The sequence below is a fragment of the Thalassophryne amazonica genome, chromosome 12, assembly GCF_902500255.1.
Source record: "Thalassophryne amazonica chromosome 12, fThaAma1.1, whole genome shotgun sequence".
Classification (NCBI taxonomy): domain Eukaryota; kingdom Metazoa; phylum Chordata; class Actinopteri; order Batrachoidiformes; family Batrachoididae; genus Thalassophryne; species Thalassophryne amazonica.
The window spans coordinates 25,108,046-25,129,262 of record NC_047114.1 but is presented as its reverse complement, the minus strand read 5'-3'; the positions used below and the strand labels follow the sequence as shown (position 1 = coordinate 25,129,262).

At 42.5% G+C, this 21,217-nt stretch overlaps 1 protein-coding gene across 2 annotated transcripts in view; it reads right to left on the bottom strand.

Annotated features, from left to right (window-relative positions):
* LOC117521603 (small conductance calcium-activated potassium channel protein 2-like) overlaps positions 1-20,662 on the bottom strand; it is a 266,087-nt gene extending 245,425 nt beyond the window's left edge. The window contains exon 1 of one of the 2 annotated variants that reach the window (XM_034182931.1): positions 19,239-20,662. In XM_034182931.1, coding sequence (XP_034038822.1) covers positions 19,239-20,450 — 1,212 coding nt within the window. In that variant the 5' untranslated portion in view covers positions 20,451-20,662. The remainder of the gene's footprint in view (positions 1-19,238) is intronic. The other variant, XM_034182932.1, reaches the window with a different exon arrangement.
* Positions 20,663-21,217: the final 555 nt, after the last annotated feature.

Here is a 21,217-nt window from a genome sequence, read left to right as displayed (position 1 = left end):
GCTCCCCTATGTAACAGTATGCTGAGGGCTACGCGAGGTGGACACAAAAAATGAAAGGCGTTTAATTTTTTTCAGCGTAGACCACTGGACACAGAAAGTACGCAGTTTTAAGCAAGTCTACACAACACACAACTGTTTATAAATCTACACAACACTGCGCTACTGTACACCAAGCCTCCGCAATTCTACATGCCAGGGCAAAAAATCCTTTTGTCAGTACATACTTGGATTGTTAGATTTTATTCATCCTGTTGGACTTTGCTGGCAGTGAAGCTTCAAAATCAAGAAGAAGAGGCGAGCCAAGTTTTTACATTCAAGAGCACGTCCACATCTACTCCTCATGGACAGATCGACAGCAAGAGGACATGTCCACCATCCACCGTTCACTTCTCATGGATGAATCGAGTGCGCAATCGCCAGATGCATCTTCGCTTTGCTTTCACCTCCTCCAGTTTTGTCAAGATTGTGGCAAGTTAAATAAAGTCCATTTACTCCTTTTCACAGACCGATCACCAGTGAGAGGACATTTCCACCCTCCACCATTCACTTGTCACGGATGGATTGAGTGCGCGATCGCCAGATGCATCTTCGTTTTGCATTCACCTCCTCTAGTTTTGTCAAGATTGTGGCAAGTTAAATAAAGTCCATTAACTCCTGCTCACGGACCGATCACCAGTGAGAGGACATTTCCACCATCCATCATTCACTTCTGATGGACGGATTGAGTGCGTGATCGCCAGATGCATCTTTGTTTTGCTTTCACCTCCTCCAGTTTTGTCAAGACTGTGACAAGTTAAATAAAGTCCATTAACTTCTGCTCACGGACCGATCGCCAGCGAGAAGACACTTCCATGTCCACTTCTCATGCACAGATCACGTGCGCCATCACGCTGCAGCGTGCAGTTTTCTTTCACCTCCTCTAGATCTCTCAAGATTGTGGCACGTTAATAAAGTCCATTAACTCCTGGAAATAATGTCTTCTTACTTTTTCCAATTTATGAAATTTATCTGCGTATCAGTCTGTAGCATCATGGAAGCAAAGTTATCCCTCTGTGTGCAAGGTTTTGCTCTCTCTCTCCCTCTCTCTCTCTCCCTGCGTGCAGCAACACAGTTGTGATGAGACAGCAGCTTGTTTCCTGATGTACATCTGGAAATGTGAGTGCCGTTCATGTACCATTTTGAGAACGGAGCGCATTTCCAAAATGTCAAAAAAAAAAAAAAGTGGACAGAAAAAGAGGCAGAAAAATAGCAGCACGGGCTACATATATGTCAGTAAGCAACTGAAAGCAAAACTAGGAATGCATCCACATGCAATCACATAGCAGCCTGCACAGGGACTATGCCAAAGCTGCGCAATTTTCCAGCATACGCCATGTGCATCACAACGCAACTGTATGCAAGCCCGGTGTGAAAGGGACTTTAAGCACGCTCTTAGTCTTATCGTGCTTGCATTCACTCTAACAGATAGGGAAAAAAAAAATCACAAAAATCATGAACTGAACCGGGAACTAGAGAAGCAGATGCATGGCACCAATAGTTGGGACAATATGGAAAATGCTGCAAAAAGCACTGCAGTGATCCTTTCATGGATGACAGTATGAACCCAAGATATTTCATGTTTTGTGTGGTCAGCTTCATTTCATTTGTTATTATACCATGGTCAGTGAGAATTTCATGAATAACTGGCGTGCATTATTTTCATATATACGCACACATAGTTCGGCGAGTTAAGTCACTGTAGTATCACTCCGCTCTGGTCGTCACCATAGCAACACACAAATCAGTTGTTGCAGGTCAGCTGTGTTTTGATAGGTGAATGACAAAAATGCAATAAAACATGGATTTCCAAGTGAATTTTAATATTGTTGGCCAAAATAAAACATTTGAGGAATGGGAAAAGAAGGAGAGCAAACGAGAAGAACAGCAAAAGCATCGGCATAAAGATTTAACATCGGACGAACTGGACAAGACTGAAGACGGAAAAGAAGAAGAGAACACGGAAAAAGTTAACTAAATATTTGTGTGTTAGCTCACTGTGTTGGACCATGGTATGAGCGCATTAAACAACAAGAAGCCGTGCATTATATGGTTTGAATGCACTTCGCGGAGTAACACCACTCTGCTTTGTGTCATGGTGTTTTAAACTCTGCGTCATGCATAAAAACCGTATACTGCACGGCTTCTCGTTGTTTAATCCTTAAATATGCATCCATTCCTGCACTTAAGGCCTGAAACACATTCCAAAATAGTTGGGAAAGGGGTGATTTATTCTGAATATAAAGGTTAGAATAGTCACTTTTACAGCCAGTTGTCTTGAGACAAGTCAGGAGGTAGACACATGAACATTTCCAAATCACTGAATATGTCTGGGGCTTCATTTACATCAATCATTAAGAAATCCAAACAATATGTTACTGTATGGTAAAACTGTTCAGCAGGCAGTTCTCAAAAACTGAGTTACCGTGCTTGAAAAAGAATAGTGAGGAAAGCCACCAAGACATCCAGACAACTTGGAAGGAATTATAGGCTCGTTTGCATCTATATCATCCTTTTTTTCTGATTTGGAGTTACACAAACTGTTTTGTACGATTTGATAAATCTGTTTGGAGTAGGTAGTAGGCAGTAACCATGAAAGGAGACTAGAAAGGGAAACCAGCAATGCAACCGCAACAAGTCTGAAGGCATTACAGCGACTGCGAATGGAGAAACTGTGCATCATGCAAGTTTTAGCTGACCACAGAATGATTTAAATACAAGAAATATGGTCAAATCGAGGCTTGAGTCTCCCATGTGTCTGTAGCTGAAAACTGCACATCTTTATTTTGAATGAAATCCTCTATACCACTCCACTATCTAGCTGTGGAATAGACAAAAGTTGTACTTTGCACATTTTCTCCAATAACAGTCACAGAAGCTTGTATCTCCTTCAGAATCATCATGGATGTCTTGGTGGCTTCCCTCACTCACCTCCTGTGTGCATACTCTCTCAGTTTTTGAAAGCAGACTGCTTTTATTACATTTGGCATGTTGTGCTGTATTTGATCCATTACTTAATGATCAATTTGACTGTACTCCAACTGACGTGCAACACACTCCAGCCATTTTATCTGAAATAACTACTGCATTTAAATGTAATTATCTCAAGTTAAAGCCAAAAGTATGGAGATAAATTTTTAACTTGTCAATATCCAAAAATACGAGGTCTATTAGATAATAAACCGACCCTTTTATTTTTTTTTAACTATATGGATTTGAATGACGTGCAATTAGACCAATCATGCTTGAACCCTCGTGCGCATTCGTGAGTTTTTTCACGCGTGTCGGTGATGTCATTTCCCTGTGAGCAGGCCTTGAGTGAGATGTGGTCCAGCCCTCTCGGCTGAATTCCTTTGTTTCACACGTTGCTCGAGACGGCGCGCGTTGCTTTACCAAAAATTTTTCTGGATCTGTGAGGAATATCCGAGTGGACACTATTCGAGAAATTAAGCTGGTTTTCGGTGAAAAGTTTAACGGCTGATGAGAGATTATGGGGTGTTTCTGTCGGTGTAAGGACTTCCCACAGAGCGGGACGTCCTGCAGCGCTTCCAGGCTGTTTTCAACTTGAAATGGCGAGACGCTGCCGCCTCGAAGCGCAGATCGCCGTCAGGCGCCGTGGGCCATCCTTAAAGCGACAGTTACAGACCAAAATCTTTCATCAGCCGTTAAAATTTTTACTGAAAACCAGCTGAATTTATCGAATGGTGTCCACTCAGTTGTGCCTTACAGTTTTGAAAAACATTTGATCAAACAAAGCAGCAGTCTCTGAGCCATTCCTAAACAATGAAAAAAATCAACGAGAGGGTGGGCGACTCCTCACTCAAAGACTGCCCACAGGCGAATGACGTAACCGACAGGCGTGAAAAAACTCTTGCATGCCCACAAGGGTTGAAGTATGTCTGATGTAATCACAAGTGATTCAAATCCATATGGTTTTTGAAAAAAATAATAAGGTCAGATACTTTTCTGATAGACCTCGTATATGAACTTTTAGACAGTCTGGGTTTTTTCTTTTAAAACTTAAACTTTTTGTTTCTGCACCGGGACGGATACAGGACGATGTGTGATGTCTGAAGTCCAGCACTCTTCCTGTCTGTGCTCAGTGAGTTTAACTGAATTTGATATAAAGCTTCTTCGATTAAAATGTGTACAATTTTAAAATATTAATTTGGTTCCTGAAAGCTTCCACTTATACAAGTGATTTATTGTCACACTGCACCAGACATGGAAGAGTGAGGCTCAGATTTTGAATTAATGTTATTAATTAATGTAAAGTTACTCAAATAAATAAATTAAATTAATTAAATAAGTTTAAAAAGTGACTAAATTAATAAATAAATAACAATAATACCAGCATGATATCAATCCCAATTTAAAACACAGTTCGGATCTGCTGTGGTGACCCCAAGAGTGTACAAAAAAAAGGGAGTGAAGTGACTTATTAATATGATGCACAGAGTCTCAGAACTACAAGGTATATTTGAAGATGATAATTATTACCTGTCAAAAGAAATCACTTTCCCTCCGTCCATGGCAAGATCTTCTATGTCCTAAAACTCAAGAACCACTAAAGTCTGAGATTTTAAATTTTGCATGAGGAATATTGTATACCTAAAACCTGCGTGCTAAATTTTCATTAATTTCTGATTATCTCAGTCATATTTTTGTTGCTTTATTATACAGAATTACTACAGAGTTCTAAAGAAATAAATGTCACTGTTTTCATCATAAAACCTACTGCTTATTCTAAAAAGAATGTTGATCTATATTATAATAGCCAAGTGGCCTCGTGTGTGCGTGTTTGGCTTTGGCCATGGCAAAACCAGGGAGAGCTGACATTTGCTGTTTGGTATGCCTTTGTATTTTGGGTCAAGGATGAATGCTGTGAAAATGAAAAGTCGATAGGACAAATATTTTTTGGAGAAATTAGCAATTTTAGCTAACCAGTAAACAATGAATGTTGTGCTCCAATGCACCATGGGAGTTCAGGTCTTGGGATTTTAAGCGTTGTTATTGTGGTTAGTTTAACAGTGTTGTTAGTGTTATTGATTCATTGTGATTTTGTGGTTCATTTGCTTTAGTCAGTTTAGTTAAGTGTTATGTTGTTGTTAGCATGAGTGCCTTTGTGTCATGCTCATGGTGCCATAAGTGAAAAGTGTAGTGCTTTAAATGTCTTTTGCCACTGTCTCTGATTGTTATTTAAAAGCACCTGCTTACAGCAGAATACAGAAAAGACAAAAAGCTCTGCGTGTGAGAATTTTGATCACGTATAAACTGCGGAAAGCTGACATTTGCCGTTTGGTATGTTTATGTATTTTGGGTCAAGGATGAAAGGCACCAAAACTGAACATTGATAGGACTAATATTTTTAGAGAAGGTACATATATTAGCTAACAACACGTATTTACATGCATGCATGATTTTATTTAGTAAGTTTAATGTAAGTACATAGTATCATTGTAAATATGTTAAAAAATACATGGACAGCACAAGAAAGTGAAAACACTTATTTTCATTGTGAGCCATTTAGTTTACCACTTATTACTGTTGTTGATGGCGTAATAGTTGTAGCAGAATTCATATTACAAGTATTATTATTTTGGGGGATTTTACTAACTGGATTTTATTATTTTACTGGTCTGTACTCCAATCTTGTTGGGAATGGCGTTGCGCATTCTCTGACCACACCCAAAAATTCACAAGAAGAACACTACAAATAAATATGGGCTTTGTGGGACCACTGAGCCCGTCTGAATCATCCAGCCCCTCTTTCTGTCTCCGCTCTCTAAAACAATCCAAGCATATCGATTGTGGTGGCATGGCAACAGAACACTGACTTCTTAACTTGAGGACTGGGCTCTGATTGGCTGAGATTGCTTATGTCATCATTGCAAAATATTTGCTACACAGGCACGGTTGGACTAGAAGCTCTGTTACCAAGTACCACACAATTTAACCCTCTGGGGCCGACGCCGTCGTATATGATGGCTAAGACCAAGCTTTACTAAATTATAAATAACTTTTGAATGATATGAGATAGAAACTTACTTTTTTTTGCTGAAAAGTTAACTCCGCTGACTTTCGAGCCAGCCATCGGCCATCTTTGTACTCCTCATAGAAGCTGTGTGATGACATGCGCAATGTGAGTGTCCAATCGGAATTGTTTCACCGTCACATGGTTTTTCCAAAATCCAATCATAGGGCAGTTTTACCTCACGTGAAAAGTCAAAGATCGTTTTCAGGACTGATATGTTACTAGTTGGCCCGTTTGTACATCCAGTGCACCCTGCACCATTAAGTAGAGCGATCAGTGAAAGCAGACGGAGCACACGGAGAGCCTCTGATGACAATCTCACATGCTCAAACAAAGAGTGTATAACTATCAGGATTGCTCCACTAGTTTGCATGTGAATGTTACTGGATAACTCTGTCGCTTTATCGGCATAAAACACTGTTTACTATATCAATGAACAACAAAACGCATAGACCATTCTGTATATATTGTTCAAAATGTGCATTTGTGTTTATTGTTTGAACCTTTTTGTTGTACAATCTTTCACACAAGACCTCAAATTACCTTATAGTTTGCTGTGTGTTTTGAATAAATGTGTGTGGGAAATTAATTTCCGCTTTGCTTTTTTCTTTCTAATTTTAGATTGTAAACCTTTATTACACTTATAAAACACAACAAAAGCATATATATTCTGAAAGCACAGGTTGTCCTGAAAAAAAAGAAACATAAAACTTGATTGTGGGATGCAGGGAGAGCTGTTAACAGCAATAATAAAACATTTATGCCAGGTGAGTGAACTGTCCAAAAAATGCCCTCGGACCCCAGTGGGTTAAAAACACACACACACAAATGCTTAAACTTTTTTGTTAAGCTTTTGTCACGACAATGTCACAATCAAAAGCCACGTGTGTCACCAGTCTGTCAAGTCTGACTCCTGTGGAGGATGTCTCACAGCTGGGGTATGAGTCTGAACATAGACAACCCCAAATCAGAAGAAGCTTGAAAAGTGCAAATTAAAATAAACAAATAAAAATTCAGTGATTCTTTACATTGACTTTGATTTCATTGCAGTGTGACTCAAGATACTTTGTGTAGTTAACTTCATTTCAGTTGTTAATATACATACATACATTCCTGCATTTAAAACCTGCAACAGCTTCCACAAAAAATGAGATGGAGCATGTTAGGTATAATAAAGAGGTAAAAATTAAAATAAGATAAAATTATGTTATTTCAAACAGGTGATGTCAACAGGTGATTGGAATCTTGATTTGGTACAAAAGCAGTATCCATTAAAGGCTGAGCCTTTGAGGAGCAAACATGGGCAGAAGATCTCCAGTTTGTCAATAAATGTGCGAGAAAATTATTTAAATGTTTAAAAACAGTATTCCTTAAAGGAAGACTGTAAGGGATTTTGCACATTTCTCCCTCTGCAGTGCATAATATTCTGACATGATTTAGAGGGATTGCAGAGTGTAAAGGGCAAGGGAGCAAGCCTAAGATAAACACCCGTGATCTCCAATCTGCACCAAGACCCTTCATTCATCAATAGCTGACATAATCACATAGGTAAGTAACTAGTTTTGGAAATCTTTTTCCAGCACTACAGTGCAGAGTTACATTTAGAAATGTCATTTAAATCTTTATTAGGCAAAAAAAAAAAAGCATCTAGGTTGGACATTCACACAGTGGAAATGTGAATTGTGGTCAGATGAATCAATATTCCAGATTAATCTTGGGAAAAATGAACACTGTGTGCTCCAGATCAAATATGAAAAGGAACATCTAGACTTTTATCACCAACAAGTTGCAAACCCAGGGTCTGTCATGATATGGTTTTGTGTCATTGCCCTTGCCAAAAGTAATTTATACTTCTGCAGTCCTGCCCTGCCTCCAATAGAGAACGTGTTGAGAATTTTGAAATGAAAAATGCATCAGTGATGACCCTGTACTGTTGCAAACCTTAAGATGAGTTTGCACCAATGGGCCAAAATAACACCTCATACATTACATTGCTTGATACCCTCAATTCCAAAACATCTTTTAAGTGTTGTGAGAAGGAAGACCAATATTATAAAGTGGTAAATGCTTTAGCCGCCAACTTTTTTGGAATGTGTTGCAGGCCTGAAATACAGAAATTGATGTATATTAACAAAGGACATATATTTGCTTCATACTGTCTACAGTAAATAGAAGTGAAAGTAAATGTAAGAATCAATGCAGGGGTTTTTTTTTTTTGGGGGGGGGGGGGGTGACTTGTCATTCTTGCATTTCCATACCGTTCCAACTTTTTTTGATTTGGGATTGCAGAACAGTAGTTTTGTCCAGCTCTATTAGAGGGTAAAAGTTGTCTGGGAATGTTAAAGAGAGAAAAAAAAAACATCAGGATCTCATATCCACATCAGATATGCATCTCTCCTCTTCATCTGTTATCTTGATAATAATAGTAAACTTTCATTCACAAAGTGGTGGCACCAGCAATTAGCATCTAAGCTGATAGGAGACATTGCCAGTCCTCTGTTTTCATTTGTCCAGACATTTGTCTGATTAGGACATGTTTCTGGGACCTTATGTTGGTGCTCCATGTGGCTGCATCCACCCCATTATGTAACCACCTTGAGTCCTGGGTGGCAAGCACCCAGGCAGATGACTGGTCCATCCCCATCTTTCCAAAGTAATGGTGATACTCTTCACCTGAGTCTCCCCAAGTAACCATTCTTTTGACACAAAGTAATTCCAGTGGTACCCAAGCATCTTCTGAGCAGACCTAGTACCAAACACATCTAGTCATTGCCTTATGTCATTGGTTAGCACCCAAGTTCCACAATCATACAATATGACAGGAGCCACCAAGACCCTAAAGACTTAGACTTTTGTTCTCCTGCAGAGATCACAAAACACCTCTGTCCAGCAATCCATTGGCACCATAAATTCTTCCCAGGCATCTCCCAAGACCAAGCAGATCAGTGGTAAAAGGGCTGGACTGCTACATAAAAGAGTGGGGTTCAGTTCCTGCTGAAGGTACCAGTTTGCATCATTAAATCAATCAATCAATCAATTTTTTTATATAGCGCCAAATCACAACAAACAGTTGCCCCAAGGTGCTTTATATTGTAAGGCAAGGCCATACAATAATTATGTAAAACCCCAATGGTCAAAACGACCCCCTGTGAGCAAGCACTTGGCTACAGTGGGAAGGAAAAACTCCCTTTTAACAGGAAGAAACCTCCAGCAGAACCAGGCTCAGGGAGGGGCAGTCTTCTGCTGAGACTGGTTGGGGCTAAGGGAGAGAACCAGGAAAAAGACATGCTGTGGAGGGGAGCAGAGATCGATCACTAATGATTAAATGCAGAGTGGTGCATACAGAGCAAAAAGAGAAAGAAACAGTGCATCATGGGAACCCCCCAGCAGTCTACGTCTATAGCAGCATAACTAAGGGATGGTTCAGCGTCACCTGATCCAGCCCTAACTATAAGCTTTAGCAAAAAGGAAAGTTTTAAGCCTAATCTTAAAAGTAGAGAGGGTGTCTGTCTCCCTGATCTGAATTGGGAGCTGGTTCCACAGGAGAGGAGCCTGAAAGCTGAAGGCTCTGCCTCCCATTCTACTCTTACAAACCCTAGGAACTACAAGTAAGCCTGCAGTCTGAGAGCGAAGCGCTCTATTGGGGTGATATGGTACTACGAGGTCCCTAAGATAAGATGGGACCTGATTATTCAAAACCTTATAAGTAAGAAGAAGAATTTTAAATTCTATTCTAGAATTAACAGGAAGCCAATGAAGAGAGGCCAATATGGGTGAGATATGCTCTCTCCTTCTAGTCCCCGTCAGTACTCTAGCTGCAGCATTTTGAATTAACTGAAGGCTTTTTAGGGAACTTTTAGGACAACCTGATAATAATGAATTACAATAGTCCAGCCTAGAGGAAATAAATGCATGAATTAGTTTTTCAGCATCACTCTGAGACAAGACCTTTCTGATTTTAGAGATATTGCGTAAATGCAAAAAAGCAGTCCTACATATTTGTTTAATATGCGCTTTGAATGACATATCCTGATCAAAAATGACTCCAAGATTTCTCACAGTATTACTAGAGGTCAGGGTAATGCCATCCAGAGTAAGGATCTGGTTAGACACCATGTTTCTAAGATTTGTGGGGCCAAGTACAATAACTTCAGTTTTATCTGAGTTTAAAAGCAGGAAATTAGAGGTCATCCATGTATTTATGTCTGTAAAACAATCCTGCAGTTTAGCTAATTGGTGTGTGTCCTCTGGCTTCATGGATAGATAAAGCTGGGTATCATCTGCGTAACAATGAAAATTTAAGCAATACCGTCTAATAATACTGCCTAAGGGAAGCATGTATAAAGTGAATACAATTGGTCCTAGCACAGAACCTTGTGGAACTCCATAATTAACTTTAGTCTGTGAAGAAGATTCCCCATTTACATGAACAAATTCTAATCTATTAGACAAATATGATTCAAACCACCGCAGCGCAGTGCCTTTAATACCTATGGCATGCTCTAATCTCTGTAATAAAATTTTATGGTCAACAGTATCAAAAGCAGCACTGAGGTCTAACAGAACAAGCACAGAGATGAGTCCACTGTCCGAGGCCATAAGAAGATCATTTGTAACCTTCACTAATGCTGTTTCTGTACTATGATGAATTCTAAAACCTGACTGAAACTCTTCAAATAGACCATTCCTCTGCAGATGATCAGTTAGCTGTTTTACAACTACCCTTTCAAGAATTTTTGAGAGAAAAGGAAGGTTGGAGATTGGCCTATAATTAGCTAAGATAGCTGGGCCAAGTGATGGCTTTTTAAGTAATGGTTTAATTACTGCCACCTTAAAAGCCTGTGGTACATAGCCAACTAACAAAGATAGATTGATCATATTTAAGATCGAAGCATTAAATAATGGTAGGGCTTCCTTGAGCAGCCTGGTAGGAATGGGGTCTAATAAACATGTTGATGGTTTGGATGAAGTAACTAATGAAAATAACTCAGACAGAACAATCGGAGAGAAAGAGTCTAACCAAATACCGGCATCACTGAAAGCAGCCAAAGATAACGATACGTCTTTGGGATGGTTATGAGTAATTTTTTCTCTAATAGTTAAAATTTTGTTAGCAAAGAAAGTCATGAAGTCATTACTAGTTAAAGTTAATGGAATACTCAGCTCAATAGAGCTCTGACTCTTTGTCAGCCTGGCTACAGTGCTGAAAAGAAACCTGGGGTTGTTCTTATTTTCTTCAATTAGTGATGAGTAGAAAGATGTCCTAGCTTTACGGAGGGCTTTTTTATAGAGCAACAGACTCTTTTTCCAGGCTAAGTGAAGATCTTCTAAATTAGTGAGATGCCATTTCCTCTCCAACTTACGGGTTATCTGCTTTAAGCTGCGAGTTTGTGAGTTATACCACGGAGTCAGGCACTTCTGATTTAAAGCTCTCTTTTTCAGAGGAGCTACAGCATCCAAAGTTGTCTTCAATGAGGATGTAAAACTATTGATGAGATACTCTATCTCCCTTACAGAGTTTAGGTAGCTACTCTGCACTGTGTTGGTATATGGCATTAGAGAACATAAAGAAGGAATCATATCCTTAAACCTAGTTACAGCGCTTTCTGAAAGACTTCTAGTGTAATGAAACTTATTCCCCACTGCTGGGTAGTCCATCAGAGTAAATGTAAATGTTATTAAGAAATGATCAGACAGAAGGGAGTTTTCAGGGAATACTGTTAAGTCTTCTATTTCCATACCATAAGTCAGAACAAGATCTAACATATGATTAAAGTGGTGGGTGGACTCATTTACTTTTTGAGCAAAGCCAATAGAGTCTAATAATAGATTAAATGCAGTGTTGAGGCTGTCATTCTCAGCATCTGTGTGGATGTTAAAATCGCCCACTATAATTATCTTATCTGAGCTAAGCACTAAGTCAGACAAAAGGTCTGAAAATTCACAGAGAAACTCACAGTAACGACCAGGTGGACGATATATAATAACAAATAAAACTGGTTTTTGGGACTTCCAATTTGGATGGACAAGACTAAGAGACAAGCTTTCAAATGAATTAAAGCTCTGTCTGGGTTTTTGATTCATTAATAAGCTGGAATGGAAGACTGCTGCTAATCCTCCTCCTCGGCCCGTGCTACGAGCATTCTGACAGTTAGTGTGACTCGGGGGTGTTGACTCATTTAAACTAACATATTCATCCTGCTGTAACCAGGTTTCTGTAGGCAGAATAAATCAATATGTTGATCAATTATTATATCATTTACCAACAGGGACTTAGAAGAGAGAGACCTAATGTTTAATAGACCACATTTAACTGTTTTAGTCTGTGGTGCAGTTGAAGGTGCTATATTATTTTTTCTTTTTGAATTTTCATGCTTAAATAGATTTTTGCTGGTTGTTGGTGGTCTGGGAGCAGGCACCGTCTCTACGGGGATGGGGTAATGAGGGGATGGCAGGGGGAGAGAAGCTGCAGAGAGGTGTGTAAGACTACAACTCTGCTTCCTGGTCCCAACCCTGGATAGTCACGGTTTGGAGGATTTAAGAAAATTGGCCAGATTTCTAGAAATGAGAGCTGCTCCATCCAAAGTGGGATGGATGCCGTCTCTCCTAACAAGACCAGGTTTTCCCCAGAAGCTTTGCCAATTATCTATGAAGCCCACCTCATTTTTTGGACACCACTCAGACAGCCAGCAATTCAAGGAGAACATGCGGCTAAACATGTCACTCCCGGTCTGATTGGGGAGGGGCCCAGAGAAAACTACAGAGTCTGACATTGTTTTTGCAAAGTTACACACCGATTTAATGTTAATTTTAGTGACCTCCGATTGGCGTAACCGGGTGTCATTACTGCCGACGTGAATTACAATCTTACCAAATTTACGCTTAGCCTTAGCCAGCAGTTTCAAATTTCCTTCAATGTCGCCTGCTCTGGCCCCCGGAAGACAATTGACTATGGTTGCTGGTGTCGCTAACTTCACATTTCTCAAAACAGAGTCGCCAATAACCAGAGTTTGATCCTCGGCGGGAGTGTCGTCGAGTGGGGAAAAATGGTTAGAGATGTGAACGGGTTGGCGGTGTACACGGGGCTTCTGTTTAGGGCTACACTTCCTCCTCACAGTCACCCAGTCAGCCTGCTTTCCCGGCTGCTCGGGATCTGCCAGGGGGTAACTAACGGCAGCTAAGCTACCTTGGTCCGCACCGACTACAGGGGCCTGGCTAGCTGTAGAATTTTCCACGGTGCGGAGCCGAGTCTCCAATTCGCCCAGCCTGGCCTCCAAAGCTACGAATAAGCTACACTTATTACAAGTACCGTTACTGCTAAAGGAGGCTGAGGAATAACTAAACATTTCACACCCAGAGCAGAAAAGTGCGGGAGAGACAGGAGAAGCCGCCATGCTAAATTGGCTAAGAGCTAGTAGCTACGCTAAGCTAGCGGATTCCTAAAAACACGCAAAGTGAATAATGTGTAAATAATTTAGAGGTGATTCAGCAGAAGGAGTGCTTTAGTTAAGGCACGTAAAGATTACACTGGGAAACAAATCGTAATCTAGATAACTAGATCAATCTAACTGCGCAGATTAAACAGCTAACACATACAGAAAAACACCGCTGTGCTCCAGAACAGGAAGTGATACAATACCGCAGTGAGAGCCAACCACGAGTAGAGGCAAGCAAGAGGGGATGCAAGAATGCAGATTGTCTTGGTTGAAAGACAATCTTTCCTGTCCGTGTCATTCCAGTCCACCCTGTTTTAAATGGGTACCAGCTTTTACTGGAGAAGTAACCTGTGATGGATTGGTGTCCCATCCAGGTGGAGTCCTAGACTCTCATCTATTTCATGCTATGGCATCCAGGGATAAGTACTGGATCAATGGCCTGAATAGGATTTCTTCTTTGTGTATGTAGCACCAACATGTGTGGACTGAAAATAACACAATTTCAATTTATTTTCATTTATATAGCACCACATCACAACAAAGTGGCCTCAAGGCACTTCACACAAGTAAGGTCTAACTTTACCAACCCCTAGAGCAAGCACACAGACGACTGTGGTAAAGAAAAACTCCCTCTGATGACTTGAGGAAGAAACCTCAAGCAGAACAAGACTCAAAGGGGTGACCCTCTGCTTGGGCCATGGTACCAACACAACAGACAATACAGAAAATTATACAGGATATTTTGGGAATCCATGCTGGTGTCCAGGATGGGAGGCCTGTAAAGGAAAACACCCACTCCCATCTCTGGGTGGAGCCACACCTTAAACAGAGAGAAAAAACAGAATCAGGGGCAGAAAGACAACAAATACAGTATAATTTATCAGCATTTAGCAACAAGAAAAACAGAAGGAATATTAAGGTGATCGCCGGCCACTAGCCCTAAGCTTCACTAAAAGACCCAGACTTTAGATAAAGTTGAGGCCGCGGCACGCTCTCTTTAATAATAAAATGAGTTTAAAAAGGTAAAAGCATAGTACCACACTATGCCTATATGCTAGCCATTCAAAAGGGAAAATAAGTGGATCTTAAATCTGGACTTGAAAGTGTCTACAGAATCTGACTGTTTTATTGATGCAGGGAGATCATTCCACAGAACAGGGGCATGATAAGAGAAAGCTCTATACCCACAGACTTTTTATTCACCATAGGGATACAAAATAGTCCTGCACCCTGAGAACGCAAAGTCCGGGCCGGTACATAGGGTTTAATTAGATCAGCTAAGTAGGGAGGTGCCAGTCTGTGAATAATTTTATAGGTCAGTAACAGAACCTTAAAATCTGATCTCACAGGGACAGGAAGCCAGTGAGGAGATTCCAAATGGGTGTAATGTGGTCAGACTTTCTGCTTCCTGTAAAAGTCTGGCAGCAGCAAACACAAGTCTAAAGACGTCTCTGTACTGGTTCCGCCCTCCAAAAAGACACCAGTCGTTGTGCACAGTGTCCCTGCAGGGGATATTACCCTTGCAGTAAGTGGCAGGCATTAGAGTACTTACACCAGCTATCACAATAGAAGTAGCAACACACCGTTCAAAGCGCAATGTTACTGAGGCGGGACACACTATCGTACTACCTGCCATCAGTTCAGTGGGTTTGATATTGAGTTGTGGGATACTGTAATCGTATCCACTTTATCAGGCTTGTTCCGTCATGAGTGTTTTGTTTAAGGGATTTCAGACGGGCGCGGGGATAGAGGCCGTCTCATTAAAAGCCAGTCAATAAGATGTAACCATGATCCCACAAATATCTGGGAATAGATAAGCATGTCCAGCCCCTTCACAGCACTTGGCACAGTCTGATCTGAGTGAGTGGAAATGGTTTGATACTTAGAGTATCTCATGGGAGCATTTCGTTTTCAGATTGACCAACATTGGACTGTGCAATAAACGTTATAAATAAAAGGTTTTAGCTGACAGCAGGAATTAAATGTCTTCAATGCACAGCAAGGCAATTATCAAAACTTAAACTATCATTGTCAGGTTGTTTATTTTTAGTCTTCACAGAGGCATTTGGAGATCTGGATTTTTACACAGAGTGAAGTCATTGTATCCGACAGTGTTCTTAGTGCAGCAGATAACTGAAACAATCCTACAAATGATGATACAAGCATCAAATTTGGCACAAATACACCTTAAACATTACTTTTTTGAAAAAACTGACTGGCCACTTGAATGTTCAATAGGCAGCCAGCCAGGTAGGAATCAACTGAAGACACAGGAGCCAAAATTTAAAAATGTTTGAATCGTACTGAAAATTCTACCACATTATTTGTCTGATCATAAAGATTCCAAAAAGGTATAGTCTGGACTATCTATGACTGAATGTTGTGAAGTTATGGAGTAAAAACAGCAAAAATGGTTGACTTCATAGACTGGTCTGGTTCTCCACTTACCTTCAGCTGTCAAATCCAGGTAGATTCCATTTTGAACAAAGAAAACAATAAATCAGGTAGTTGCTAACACCGCATCCAACAACTCCTTCCAATCCAAGACTTTTCATACAATAATGAGCTTAGATTATATTTCAATTTATCAATTATGCAGTAAAGGGGTGGCATGGTGTTGTAGTGGTTAGCATGGTTGCCTCACGGAAAGAAGGTCATAGGATCACTTCCCGCTCGGTCCTTTCTTTGTGGAGTTTGCATGTTCTCCCCGTGTTTGCATGGCTTCCCTCCGGGTGCTCCAGCTTCCTCCTACTTCCAAAGACAGGTAGGTTAGATGAATTGGAAACTTTAAATTGTCCGTAGGTGTGACTGAGTTTGTCTATGTGTGGGCCTGCAATACACTGGTGTCCTGTCCGGGGTGTACCAGGTCTCACGCCGGGATACTTAATTTATCAAACACTCAATCGGTGCAATGAAAGACAGCCTCACAGCAACCTTCAGGTCTGATATCCAGCACAGAACAGATGACAATTCACATGTCACTGCTTCACCTCATCGGATATCAAAGGGAATATCAGCCTACAAAATTCTGTAGAAATCTTATACAATCACGCTGCATTCATGCGGGTGCTTCTCAATAAACAGAATGTCGTATAACTGCAAAAACTGCGTGCACATTTGAGTAGATTTTTCTTAATCTGCATCATTCTGGTCAAAGCAGCCTTTTGAAAACAACTTGTAGAAAACTTTCTTTATTTTCAGTTGTTTGGCCAGTTGAGTGTTTTGCTGATCCTCCACAACTGAGCCAAGTTCAGAACAGTCACGTCAAGGTTGCTCAATGCAGCACCTTTTGTTACCGGAGCCAGCTCGGCCCCTGGAAACAGCTCCTGCATTTTAAAAAGCATCCTGATGCTCTTGTTTAGATGCTGCAGCCTCGCCAGCGCTGCCCGATCTTTGTGCCCCAACTTCTTACTTTGTTTGTCATAAAGCGAGTTCATACACGGATTTTATACAGTGATGCCGTTTGATTTAGTTTCATATTTTCCTGCTTGTCAACAGTGTCTTCAAGCTACAGACAAATCTGTTTGTTCTACACCAGCTTGTTGACAACATGCCGCACCTATTTGTGGTGGAAGCACATGAGAAAATTGTGCCTTCATGCACCAAACATTGTGGTGGATGAAGGCGGTCGTGGTTAACCTGGACATGTCAGCACCCGCCACTGCACCGCTGCATCCACAACGGTGCATCCGCGTTCTAATATTTCATGGAGAAAGGGATACTTTTTTCAGAATTTTGTGGGTCAGTGGAAATGGAATGCGAGTTTCTTGGGGAAAAACTGGAGTTGAGTCAGGAAGAGCACCCGGCGTAAAAATTGTGCCAAATCCCAATGCAGATGTGTACTAATACACTGTGGCATCCCTGAACTAACAGGGCCGGCTGAAAGTTGAACAAATTCAAGAACTGACTCTGTGAAATAAACAAAGAGCACAAACAACAAATGTGACATGCTCAAGAAGTTCAAAAAAGTTGTGTGGAGGGTGTTCTTTGCTGTAGGGACCACAAGTTCATTATTAAAAAAAAAAAGAAAACCAAAAGCAGCTCTTTTCAATTTTTTTAAAGGCCTTTATTTTAATGACTATTTCATAATTTTAAAAAACTTTAAAAAAAAATAATGCAATAACACCCTGAAGAAGAAGGCTGTTTGTGCCACTACACATAGTACTACACCTTCTTTTATATGTAAACAACCTGGTGTTTTTTTTTTCATGTTTTGTTTTGTTTTTAGTTTTTAAATTATTTAAATAAAAAGCCTTTTTAAAAATTTGGATGAGTACCTTGGATTTAAGTAGGGCAGTGGCCAAGAATTGTTGGGGGGGTTTGACTATAAGACCTGACACCCCCCCCCCCCCCCCCCCCACACACACACACACATTAACCCTGCTGCTTCTCCACAATGTGACAAAGAACCAACTGGCCAGTAGATATGTGCAGATGTGCCCCCTCCCCTTCACTGGTCACAAAAATTTAGCAGTTCGCCCCCGACATGATTTATTCTAGCAGTAAGCATCTGTTTTTAACTTTTTATTTCTTTTTTCTTTTATTGAGGAAGGGGGGGGGGCTGAGGGGCTGCAGCCCACCCCCCAGCTATGACACTGAATAAGGTTGTTTAATTTGCACCCTATGTCCTAGGATAACTTTGGCTTATCAGTACAAAAATTATGATATTTTTGCAAATAAAATCCAACTCAAAGTACAAAATAATAAATCTTTTAAAGAAACACTGAAGATCTTGGTTTATAGTTTAAAATGTGTTGACTTACTCATTTTGCAAAAAAAAAAAAAAAAAGTGGGTGTTTTTTAAAGTCCCAAAATCTCCTTGATTTGGTTGGGGGGACGGGGATCTTCAATTCCCAGAACAAGTGTGTGTTGTCATGTGTCACACCACTGACATGACACCCCCCCCCCCACCCCCACCCCCTCAGCAGTTCAGCACAGATATTTGTCTGTACTAGAACATTTACACTTTATGATTTCTGCTTCAAGGCTAATTTACTGAAACAAATTGCACGTGTGTCTCTTCACTTTATGACATCATCCTGACTGAAAGACAATGCTTTCAGCAGTACACACAGTATTATAAAGTGAGTTTAGAAGTGCATGTTACTGACACTTTCTGATATCACAAACGGGCAGGCTGAACAAGTTGAAACAAACGTGTCTCTGTGCTTTATGACATCACACTGACAGAAAGACAAAGCCCATCAGCAGTACACACTGTACTATAAAGAGAGTTTTAAAGTACACGTTGAACCGAGCCACGATCTGATCTCACTGACAGAGAGGTCGAACATGTTCAAACAAACATGTGTCACACATTCCTTTGCACAGCTCCCCCCTCCCCTCCTGCCTTCACATGCTTTGTCTCCATCAGCTGCTGGCTGCAGCTGCATTTAAATATTTTCAGATAATCTGCACCACCCCCCCCACCCCCACCCCCCCCCCCCCACACACACACACACACACACACATACACACACGCCAACCAAGCAACATTGCAAAGGGGAACAGGTGTGCGCGCGTGCGAATTATCTCTCCGACGCAATCGTGCGCGTGCACGTGCGAGCAAAACGGTCAGGTTTTAAGACGAGACATGTCACGCGTTGGATTGCATGCACTGTGCACGCCGCACACACACACACACACACACATATACACGGACGTCTCCTGAACGCCGTGCTGCAGGCGTGGTCTGTGAGGGGGGAAAAGGTTCGAGGCCGGTGTGTCGGTACCTTGTGTTGGTCGATGCGGACCCTCTGCGCTCCTTTGTGCGGGCTCTCGGGCCACAGGTGATAGCTGGAGCCGTAGTTGGGGCTGTCTTTGCTGCCGTAGCTACCAGCCGCAGACAAGTTCCCCGCGTGCGCCTGGCGTGTCACCGGGGGGGTCTGGCGGTGCGGCTGCGCCTGCTCGATCGTCCCCGGCTTATTGCGCTCTTGTTCACAGTGCTGCGGACGCTGGGGACCGAGCCCCGGTGCGCCTGGCTGCTGCAGCAGTGGAGCCTGCTGAGTCCTACATAGCTCTCCGGAGCCGCTGGCGCAGTAGTTGAGGGGCAGGCTGCTCCCCACCAGCAGCTGTTGCTGCGCTCGCAATTGTGGGATCTGTTGCTGCTGCAGGTCCTGAGACTCGAATGCTCTCCTGTTAGCCTCGGTTGACTCACACACATTCAAAGAGCGCCCGTTCTGCGAGTTTGCACGGTTTCCTTCAGGGGAGGGGTCCCTCTGTTGGAGTCTTAAATGACTGTGCTGTTGATGCTGTTTTTGCTGCTGCTGCTGTTGATGCAACAACTGCCTGTGGTCTCGGTGCCCTCCTGCTCCTCCTCCTCCCCTGCAGCGTTCCACGATGCTTGCCTGTGGGTAATTATTGGCACTCCTTCGGAGACGATCCCCCCTTTTAGATTCCCGGGAAAACAGCAGGGAGGAGGAGGACGACGTCGGTGGCGGCGGTATAGGCGGCAGAAAAGGTGGGGAGGGCTGCGGTGGGGGAGGATCGACAGGATGGTGCCGATGTGGAGAAAGACTCGCCTCCTGTTCGGAAAAACTGCAGTGGCAGCTCGGAAAAACGGGGTTCTTCTCCGATTGCGGTGGCGGTGGTTGTTGGTGCTGCTGAGAGCCGGCCGGGGCCCACGGATCCTGCTGCAGGTGCGCCGGCTGACGCCCGGCGCTGCTTTGGCCGCCTCTGAGTGAGGAAGGTGCCTGGGCGGTGTCGTAGCTCGCCAGAGGTAGAAAGTCCCCGCTGTGGACAGGTCTCCGAGAGGGCTGGCTCACACAGGGCAGCTCCTGGAGGCTCTGGCGGTGAGCGGCGGGGGTCGAAGTGCGGTCTCGGTGGTGTGATGAAGGCGGGGGCGGCGGCAGGCTGAAAACAGGCGCGGGGTCTCGGCTCTGCGCGCTGATCCCTTGCTGTTCGTCGTGGTGCTGATGGACAGCTCCCGCGCACCGATGCCGCATCCCCCTGATCGCCGCGTCTCGCTGTGCTTGCTCCTTTGCCGTGCAGAGCTCCGACACCCGTTCATCGCGATCAGTCCCAGCAAAATAAGACCGACTTGTATCATTGGTAGGTTTGACCAGGACCTGCCTTAAAACGTCACTGTGCAGCCGAAACACCGCCTTCGACCGAACGCTGCTCCATTTGCCTGCTTATATGCGCACAGGTTGCAGCGGATCGATCAGGTGTTTGGATATTACAGGAATGACACCACGGGAGACGATTAAATCCTGCTCACGTGCTAGGTCACCTTACACATCCATTTTGTCAATATTACCACAAAGCGCACGCAGCGCGTAATCGCAAATCACTTTGACTGTGACGTTACACAAGCAGCTCCATAAACCCGATTTCAACAGATAATATCCCAAACCGGCTGCAAAACATTGTTTTCCCCCCTGAAACGTCTCCACAGTCAACAAGCCACAAAAGCTTCATCAGAGAGACGTTTCATTAAAAACGTGCTTCCACTTGTTATGCGATAAAGCCAGTTCGAGCCTTTGTACTGCCGTGTGTCATAATTTACTGAAAGATGCCTGGTTTTGTATTACCAAGCAGAAATATTCAGAGAGAGAGAGAGAGAGAGAGAGAGCAGCTTGTGCAGCCTGCAATGTGCTTTCAGTGTGCAGCGTGCGTGAGCGTGTGCGTGAGCTGCTGCTGCTGCTGTTGCATGTTCTCAAACAGAGAGAGGGGCTGGGGGGGGCTTGGTGCAGCAGCAGGTCCGAGGTGC